The sequence below is a fragment of the Solanum lycopersicum genome, chromosome 1 (assembly GCF_036512215.1).
Source record: "Solanum lycopersicum chromosome 1, SLM_r2.1".
In the NCBI taxonomy this organism is placed as follows: domain Eukaryota; kingdom Viridiplantae; phylum Streptophyta; class Magnoliopsida; order Solanales; family Solanaceae; genus Solanum; species Solanum lycopersicum.
This window is the reverse complement of record NC_090800.1, coordinates 81,732,118-81,741,874: the sequence shown is the minus strand read 5'-3', so window position 1 is coordinate 81,741,874 and position 9,757 is coordinate 81,732,118. Positions and strand designations below refer to the sequence as shown.

At 33.9% G+C, this 9,757-nt stretch overlaps 2 protein-coding genes across 6 annotated transcripts; both read left to right on the top strand.

Annotated features, from left to right (window-relative positions):
- Window positions 1-548: 548 nt before the first annotated feature.
- On the top strand, window positions 549-1,238 carry LOC101244033 (uncharacterized). The gene is made up of 3 exons (NM_001321840.1): window positions 549-735; window positions 816-877; window positions 1,012-1,238. The coding sequence occupies exons 1-3, from the start codon at window positions 678-680 to the stop codon at window positions 1,135-1,137; spliced, it is 246 nt and encodes an 81-aa protein (NP_001308769.1). The 5' UTR covers window positions 549-677; the 3' UTR covers window positions 1,138-1,238.
- A 2,593-nt stretch (window positions 1,239-3,831) lies between these two features.
- On the top strand, window positions 3,832-9,535 carry LOC101253830 (AT-hook motif nuclear-localized protein 9). 5 transcript variants are annotated; one of them, XM_004229857.5, is made up of 6 exons: window positions 3,832-4,055; window positions 4,673-5,435; window positions 6,517-6,584; window positions 7,553-7,684; window positions 8,445-8,606; window positions 8,975-9,535. In XM_004229857.5, the coding sequence occupies exons 2-6, from the start codon at window positions 5,009-5,011 to the stop codon at window positions 9,203-9,205; spliced, it is 1,020 nt and encodes a 339-aa protein (XP_004229905.1). In that variant the 5' UTR covers window positions 3,832-4,055; window positions 4,673-5,008; the 3' UTR covers window positions 9,206-9,535. The 5 variants fall into 5 exon arrangements, with proteins under 5 accessions (XP_004229905.1, XP_010326267.1, XP_010326271.1 ...); XM_010327965.4 differs by having other exon boundaries at window positions 4,049-4,340; XM_010327969.4 differs by lacking the exon at window positions 3,832-4,055 and adding an exon at window positions 4,063-4,179.
- Window positions 9,536-9,757: the final 222 nt, after the last annotated feature.

Sequence of the window (9,757 nt, the reverse complement as noted above, 5' to 3'; positions counted from 1 at the left end):
AGTTACATATTTTAAATTAAGTGGATTTTTAATCACGTGAAAATATGCATCTTGTATATCATTAAAATGAAGAAAACTTTAAGATTTTACAATATATGATTAGTGGTATATGCTTATATGAAGTGAAATGAAAAGTAAAATCTATTTTATTTTATCAAATTTAAGATGAACATTTTATATTTAAGATAAATAAGATGAATGTTTTATATTTAAAAACACAAAACATAATTATGAGAACACATACAAAAATACTATACAAAATAATAGAAATTTTTATTTTTAAGATTGAATAACTAAAATTTATAAAAAGAATTATTAAAAAACTAAATAAAATGCAGAATTTTTTTTATAAAAAAACAACTTATTCTTAAAATTTATATCATAAATATTTTTTAAATATAACAAACTAAACAATCAATATATAATCTCAATATAATTTATCTTATCATAACTAATTTAAATATATTTTTTTATTAAATCAAACGTCCACTAAGATTTAACCTAATATATTACAAACTAATTAAAGGCGCTACACCAACTAAGGACAAGGGAGATAATAAAAGAGACCCACAATTTTGTAGAAGAACACTCTAAACCAAACGGTCCCTAGGGTTTGAGGTATTGTTTGTTGGTAGAAGAAGGAAGAAAAATCGGAAAGAGCAGCCACCGTCGCCAGAATGTCGAAGAAAAACGATTTGGGTCGCCGGAAAAAACAGCACGAGTTCAATCTTCGGAGTATAATTCTTTCTCTTGAATGTTATGCGTTGCTACAGTCTCGATATGATACTAATTTTTGATTGATGTTGAAATTACAGGGGAGAAAGAAGAGAAAGAAAAACTAGCGAAGAAGCTACAAGCAAAAAAGAACAAGATGAAGGTATTTTCCCTCTTTAATGGCTGATTATGCGATTGTTTCTCTCTTGTATTCACTAATTTGTTAAGAAAAGTTATGATTTTTATTGGTAATCTTTGATTTTTTTCAATTGTAATTTGGATGATGTCGTGGTTTAGGTGGATGGTAAGGACAAGAAGAAGAAAGGTGGTAATGGATTTCAAGTTGGGAAGAAAAAATTGAAGACGAGGATGACTCCATTAGCCAAAGCTAAAGCTGCACAAGCAATGGAGATTGAAAAATAAGATTTTTGCTGTAATGTATTCAGGTGTATTTGGTAACTGAAATTGAAGCTGTTTACGTCTTTCTTCTGCAATTTGCGAAAAAAAGACTTACTATTTGATCATGTTTCATGTTGCTAGCGATTTCTTTGTTGTGTTCTTATGCTTTTAATCTTTCACTCTGCATTGTTTTGGGTCTTGGCGTTACCATGTTTAACTGAGTTTGAGTAGTTCAACACGGAGACAACAATGGATATGTTCATATCCTGAGCAAACTTATACTCTGTTTACAATGATAGGAATCAATTACTGTCATTTGATATTTGAAAGCATTACTGCCCAGTTATGAGTTCACAAAGATGTTATCTTTTTCGAAATCGAGTAAGTTGTTTTTGTTACTGAAAAGCACCACGGAGTTGCTGTACTGCAAATCATCAGTTAGAAAGAAAGATTTTTCATTAGTAGACTAGATTTTCTTGCCACATATCTATGGTAAGGTCTGCCTGCACTCTACCCTCCCAGACACCATTTGTGGGTTTGCACTGGATATGTTGTTGTTGTCATACCTTAATCAAGTCTAGTTAGATTTTCAGGCCAGGAGAGCTTGTAATAAGATCTTAGCTATGGGCATTACAAAACTGTTACTGGTCTGGATATGTTACAAGCAGTGCATTGCTTTGTAAGTACATGAAGGAGAGAACGATTACAGCATTTGCTCTCGCAGTTTATTGTCCACTAAAGAGGTAATTGTGGTCTACTTGATTTCAAAATGGTACATCTTTTTTGGGGTAATCACAGCTGGAGCCTGGAAATAGGTCTGTTCCTGCAAAAAAGGATGGGTAAGGAGGCAGCAGAGGGAGTAGAGATTTGTGCACTGTGTTGTGACTTGTGAGCTTCTCTAGTTTTAGCTATTTATCTGTGTTGTGAAAGTTCACTGAATCCCTGAACAGATAGTCCAAGTAGCTGTAGTTTAATAATGTGTTTGTGTTAGTTATGACTTAAGCTTATATTGTTATGTTGGAGCTGCGAAGACCCTTGTAACCTTGTACTTTGTTGTGGATGTTTTTCTTGGAGTAGCTACATGCCTATGTATGGTTTTAATTCTGGTGTAATATCTAGAGCATTATGCTACACATAAGTTTCTTTGCTTGCCCTTTTGGTATTTAGGGGTCGTTTCTTATGAGAGATAAAAATAAATAGAGATGAGATAACAAAATAGTGATGGAATGAAATTTTTATATCTTTTTTGGTTACCATGTTTGAGATAACTTATTCCACTATTTATATCACAGTGATGAGATAAGTTATTCCATATACATGTTAGGATAAGTCTTGTTCCCAACCAAACGACCCCTGATAGGTTGGTACGAGGGATAAAAGGATAATTAGGATAAGAAATGCAAGATTATTTTATGTTGTGTTTTATCTTCTCTTGGATTCCCCATTGCTAGCCAATCTTGGTTGGGTAGATGTTCAAAGGCTTTTTGAGACATATTAGAGAGTTTTCACGATACTTTTGAACCGCCTGAAAACGTTCTTTCGCTCTTTCACTACAATCTTAACGGATCTATTTAAGTAAAGGCGAAGTTATCTTAAAACTCTTCTTTTATTCCTGATATATCCCATCCCATATATATATATTGATTTTTTTTCCAGATATTCATATTGAAGTTTTGACTATTTTAAATTTACGCTATATATAATTTCATGTGAAAAAAATTTATTTATTAAAGATTTCAAAACACGAGTACGATAGGCGATAGCACAATCCAAGTTGTTTGAGGAGAAATTTGGAGTCCAAAATGAAGGCTGCTGTGTGTGGTCATCTCAATTGTCCCTTTCACAACCCAGAGGCCCTACCTTCTAAACCTCCCTACGCGCCTCACTTTTCCGTATTGCCCTCTAGCTCAACTTGTTAGCAAATTTTATTATTTGATTCAAATAAGTCGAGATTTATTGAGGCTAATGCATATAATTAAGAAAATGATATGTTTTAAATAGTTTAACTTATATACATACTTGAAGCACGAGAACACGCACAATAATTTTTTCAAATTTTGAGTAAAAGAGTTTAGTACTTTATCAATTTTAATTTATCTGTTTTATTTTTTCTTAATCTATAAAAAAGTTGTCTCTTTTTATTTTTGATTACTCTTTATTTTCCGATTTATATATGACATGTTCAAAATTATACATTTCTGATATATTTTATATATCTTTAATTTAAGGTCATATAATTCAAAAGTCTTTGTTAATATTTTAAATTTCATGTTAAATAAAAATTCAAACAACTAAATAAATTAAATAGAGGGAATAAGGAAACATATTTTATCATGTGTTCAATTGCTCAATTATAACATATCATTATTCAAGTATCAAAATAAAATTTACTGACAAAGTTAAGATATACTATGATGTATTCTGTCGTTATAGAAAATATAATTTTACATTACAATTATTTATTTATAGCTATTTTTGAATCACTCAACCTTTCTAGATAATTATAAAAATTCTATTTTTTTACTAAATATGTTATCGTTGTTTTGATAATTATTTCTAAACCAAAGCACATGTAAGTGGGATGTTGAGGATCTTTTAGGGTCAAAAGTGCAAATTATTTGAGGACAGAAAAAAGGGGTTGTCAAAGCTTGACAAGCTGCGCGTGGTAATGAACAGAGCTTGAGAAATTGTTATTAAATTAATTTTTGAGCGCAATAAATATTGGCATTATCCATTCAGCGCCCTTTTTCAGGTTTAAGAGTGTGCTTAGCTTTTCTCTTCAATTCAATCTTCTGAATCTGTTTGCTCAAACAAATTGGCATCACTCAATTTCTCTCTCACATACCACACAATGACACAATACATATCTACTAGTTCTGAAACAGAAACAACTCTCTCTGCCCCACATTTCCATTTTCATTTCAGATAAGGACTTGTCACAGGTTATAGTAACTTCACCATTTTCCCTCTCTAAGCTTTTAACTTTCTTTTTTTCCCAAAAGGGTCACCTCTGTTTTGCATTTTAATCCATATGGTGTCTGTTTCTTAATAAAAAATAGTATAAAGGTGTGATCTTTATTGAGTTTGCAAAGCAAGAATTGATTTTTATTAAGTGTTCATGACTGGGGTTCTTGTTCTTGATGTAATGGCATTGATTTCTCTGTTGGGGTTTGGCTCTTTCTGTTGAATGTACAGAAATTTAGTGTTTTAAGGGTTTGTTTTGAATGGTAATGGATCAGGTTCAGTCTCTGTTTGTTCTGCATTTGTCTTCATTGTAAAGCCCTTCTCCTTTTCAAATAGTTTTAGCAAGCTGTTAAAAGCTATGGTACTCTTGCTTGTTCTTTAATCTTAGCCCTTTTGCTTTGAACTTGCATTTCTCTTCCTATGAACATATCTTAGGCTCCTGTTTTGCTTTTCTGTGGATCTTTTTAACTCTGAGCTCTTTTCCTTTCCTCCTCCTACTATAATGTGTTTTACCCATCTATTTTGCTGAGTTTGTTACTTTATTTCTTAACTTACTTTTGTGTCATTCACTGACAGTACTCTTAAAATCTTTCAGATTTTGCATTTATTGGGAGGCTTTGTTCTTGAAGGAGCTTTCTGTTATTATTCTTTGTGCTAATTGGGAAGTGAAATTCACAGCTAAGTACATTCTTGGATTCTAAAGAGATTTTGAATGTGCATAATAGAGTTCCCTTGAGAATTTAAAGAAGTTCAGTCTTTTTGTGCCATGTTCTAATCAAAGGCTACAACTTTTACTGGTTTTGATGTTGTGAAGATCACTTTCCATGTTTACGAATAAAGAGTTGTGACTTTGATTCCCTTCCTTAGAGATTTAAATCATTGTTCGAAGGGGATATATTGTTTGCGGAGTTCTGAAAAAATAAATGAATGTATGGATCGAAGGGAAGCTATGATGTTACCTGGATCCTCTCCTTACTATATGCAGAGAGGGATGAGTGGGAGTGGGAGTGGGAATGCCCCTGGTTTACAGGGATCACCAAGCATTAATCCTTCATTAACTCCTAATAATATTGCCTTTCAATCTAGTGGCAGTGGCGCTTCGATTCCACAAACACTAGTAATGGATCCTTCATCAACTTTATCACCTAGAGGTAGTATTGGTGCATCATCAGCAATGCCACAAGGTGAACCTGTGCGCAGAAAGAGGGGTAGGCCACGGAAGTATGGAGCTCAAGGGGCGATGTCGTTGGCTCTGACTCCACCTCCATCTACTCAGGCATTGTCATTAAACCCAACTCAGAAGAGAGGTAGAGGAAGGCCACCAGGGTCTGGACGAAAGCAGCAACTCACTTCCTTTGGTAATTTTTCCCTTCAATTTGCATTTGTATATATCCTGGACAATTGGAGTGGTTTGATGTTGGTGACCTAATGTGTTTCCTTTTACTCTTAGTTGTTGTTTGTTAAGTTCTTTGTTTTATAAAGAACTTAATCTGATGGACGAAGTTTTACCAACTTACTTCGGTGCAGTCCTCTTAAGCCACAGCATGTTCCTTTCTTGCACCTGGCTATCTCCATCATGATGATGTTGTTTATCATCGTGTATCGTCCTCAATGGTGAATGAATTTTTCTTGCAAGAAAGATACATCATATAGATATATAGATATTGTTCTGACAAATACACTAAAGCATATTAAAGTCACATAGGAAGTAAAATATGCTACTATTTCATGTAATACAAAGAAGATTTCAAGCATTTTAATAATGTATACGACATGTTAAATGGTTTATAAAACCTCAGAACTATATATTTTGGTTTCATAGTGCTGCAATTTAGGCCACCACTGTTTTATGTGGGGATTAGGATGACCTCACATATCAAATTTGGTCAAATAATGCTAAGGCAATATTGGAGTTGTAACAAAACTTTTTCAATATTGCATCCTTCGTGCTCATCTTAAGTGACAACCAACACTTAAAATGAAAAAGGACGAACCATCTTGTTTTATTTTTTGGATCAGTTTCTTCTTCTCTCTAGTTTAACAAAACTTAGTGGACCTCCTCTCTGGTTTGAGAAATATTTGGGACTTCCTTCCTCAAGGGTACAAGTTTTGGGTCAAATTAGTTACTGTAATATTTTAACCATAAGTACATAAAAATTTTCTCCAGGATTTACCAAAAACAAGTACTTCAGAAGTTGCGATATTTTTAGCATCTGAACTTGCTTTCTTCATGTGGTAGTCAAGGTTGAAATTTCAGATAATTCTACTATTCCTTTATTAAGTGTCATTGTTATCATTAATGTGAGTATCCTTTTCATCCATTGAGCATTCTGCGAATTTCCTGCACCATGATGTTTCTTTGCCATGCTTTTTGGTGGCTGACTTGCTGTGATTGTGACTTATATATGATTTCATGTAATTGGTTGATTCTTTTGCTAGGTGGATGGTTGTCCAATACAGCTGGAATTGGTTTTACCCCGCATGTCATCATGATTGCTGTAGGAGAAGTATGGGATTCACATGTTTTAGAGTGTGTTAAATTGTATAGCATCTCCTAGATAGCATGACTGAAACTGCTATTGCATCTATTTTCCTCACTTCTATCATGCTGGCAAATTACAGCTTTATTGGTCACTTATACACATTAAATTTGTTAGAGCATGGGAATGAACTCTCTCTCTCCCCCAACCCCCACCCTGTTTATTTTCCAAGTTAGGCTTTCAAGAAACTTGAGCAAGAAGTAACATAATGTACTCTATGGAAAATAATCATTTAGTTTTGGTCCAAGAAATCTTAGGGACCTTAGACTGATTATTACCTGTGAGTATATGCAATCAGATGGATCCTTTCTGGGTTGTGATAGGAGTGGAGTGAGTTTGCTTGTGGAAGGGGAAGACAAGAGAGAAAACTGTTGACACGTCTTGTATGCTTAATTATTGCACAGGAACTTACTTATCATTAACTAGAACCAATTAAATTTAAACTTGCTTTTGGTTATCAAAAAAAACTAAAACAACTCAAGATCCTTCTTTATAGGGTTGCAATTTTAATATGTTGATAAGTTTATGTGTGCCTTCTTAGCTAGAGTTGGCTTAATGAATTGAGTATATGTGGAGAATGTGCAGTCAGTTAAGCTTAGGAGGTTCCTCTTAATAGATGAAATTCGAATGTGAAAAGTCATATTATGTTTGGGATTGACAAATAAAAGGTGATTCCATTCTTGATCTAGAAGCAGTTTTGACCTTTTAAATTCTCTTATCACCATTTCCTTACAGGCAGCTAGGTGCTCTCAAATTATTTGTATAAAACAGAAGGCCTTTGAGCGCAACAGAACATTGTTACAACTTTAATTTGGAAAAAATGCATCTGCCTTACCTTTAATTAGTACTCTTTCAGCCATTCAATTACTTCTCTATTTTAGTTTTAATTGTGCCACTAACAATATTAATAGAGGGTTTGTTTGCATTTTCTGCAGGACATTACTACAAAAATAATGTCGTTTTCGCAACAGGGACCTAGATCAATATGTATTTTATCGGCAACTGGTGTCATCTCCACTGTAACTCTTCGTCAGCCATCAACTTCTGGTGGCACTGTTACATATGAGGTCTGAAGACTAACATTAAATTTCAAAAAATATAATTTTTCAGGCTGATAACAGTAAGTTGCTTCCTCCTAAATGGAGAGCATAAATGTCTACAGCTTAGACTGATCTGCAGGAAGTTATCTTTTCTTGAGGCACAATGGTGAAATTGAGCTGTTTCAGAATGGATAGGAAAATAAAATTATTAGTGTTTTCAATATTGTTTGGTCTAGTAACTTTACATGGATGATGGATCTGTTAGTAACCCTGAAATAACTTTGCGACTTAGTTTCTGATGTCCTTAATACTTAATTGGAAAATATTTGAACATATAGGTTAATTGTTTTGAGGCCTAGACTTTTAAGGTTGTTTTCTTGATTCTCATGTATAAATGTTATAATTCACTAGTCATTTTTCGTTGGTTTGACATTCAAATTGCAAAAGTGAGGAAACTAGACATTTCTTATCCCTATATATAATTACAAATTCTGGGATTGTGCCTGTAATTCTTACAAATTTGTTGACTAATCTTTTCTCAGTTTTCTTCTACACTGTTGTATACCATATGATGAATCAGTTCTTGGTATAGTTTCTGGGGATCTAGATGGCTAGGGGAGGGGGAACCACTTATTGAAGTGGATAAAGTTTTCTCTATGTAAGGAGCTTGTAATCTAGTTAGGTACTGATTTAAGTATGTTATTGCATTTAACCTAATTTACCCCCTCATTTTCCATGCCTCTTCTGCAAAAATGAACTTCGAAGCATATGTTCTTATTCCATACAGGGACGGTTTGAGATATTATGTCTATCGGGCTCATTCTTGGTCAATGAAAGTGGTGGATCTCGAGGTAGGATTGGTAGTCTAAGTGTTTCTCTTGCTAGTCCAGATGGTCGCGTGATAGGTGGTGGTGTTGGAGGTGTTCTAGTTGCTGCAAGTCCAATTCAGGTATCGTTTTTAATCCTTCCATCTTATTGAAATCTCCATTTATGTCTTTGAATGGAAACCATTCGGTATTGGGCTGTCTTCATCATATGATACTATCATGAACTCATTTGCAAATTAGTATGAAATTTTTTGTAAGGTTGTTTTCATTTTAATCTTCATGCACCTTTGAATCTCAAAAAACTTAGGCTGGTTTTAGATTTATATAGTTGTGTGGTCATTGTTAAATCATGACAAAATTGGCCTTCTTAAAAAACTGCTTGCTCACTTGATGACATGGAGGCCAGGCCTTCTTACCTTGTGGCACATTCAGAACCTTGACTTTTCACTTACCTGTTCAAAGCCTTTAACTGAAAGTGAAATAATTTTAGGTAATAGTGGGAAGCTTCTTATGCTCAAGTTCAAAGGCAAAGAAAAGAGCAGCAGAAAGTGTACAGAGTGCAGGAACTTCAGATCTTCAGACCACTGACAATTCCGTTAATCCAGCTGATGCTCTTTCGAACCAGAATCTTGCACCATCCTCTTCAATGGGAGTATGGCCTAGTTCTAGGCAGATAGATCTGCAAACTGGCCATATTGACATTGATTTAATGCGAGGATGACTATGTCAAATGTAGGTTGACAAGTGAGCACTGTATATATTGTGTTCTGATATCTCCAGTCCTACCATCTTGACATAAACCACGTTCTCACAATCATCAGCAATCATCTTAGATTGTAGTGATATAGGAGTTCTCTTGCAGTTTAACTTTAACATGAATCTGCTTTTCCACTCAGTAGTAGTTCAATTTATGCTGTAGGCTTTAGTCTGTGCGTGTAACATATTGTGGTTTTGTCTTCCAGTTGCCGACTGTTCCATCAATGTAGCTAATTTTTTCTTCATCTTTTTGTGGATGACATATTTTTATAATTTCTTGAGGTCATTGGACTAATATCTCTGCCTGATTTTGTAACATGATCCTCTGTAATTATTCTATGCTTGGAGTTTCTTGGATGTGTTTTTTAAACCATTCCATTGAAAAAAACAACAAACTATGCAAATAGATATAAGTTTGCTATCTCATCTTGAATGAAAAGTACATAACTTCAATAATTCAGATATTCGCGAAAAGTTATTGACATGCTGAATTAACTTAGTTCCTGATAATGTATGT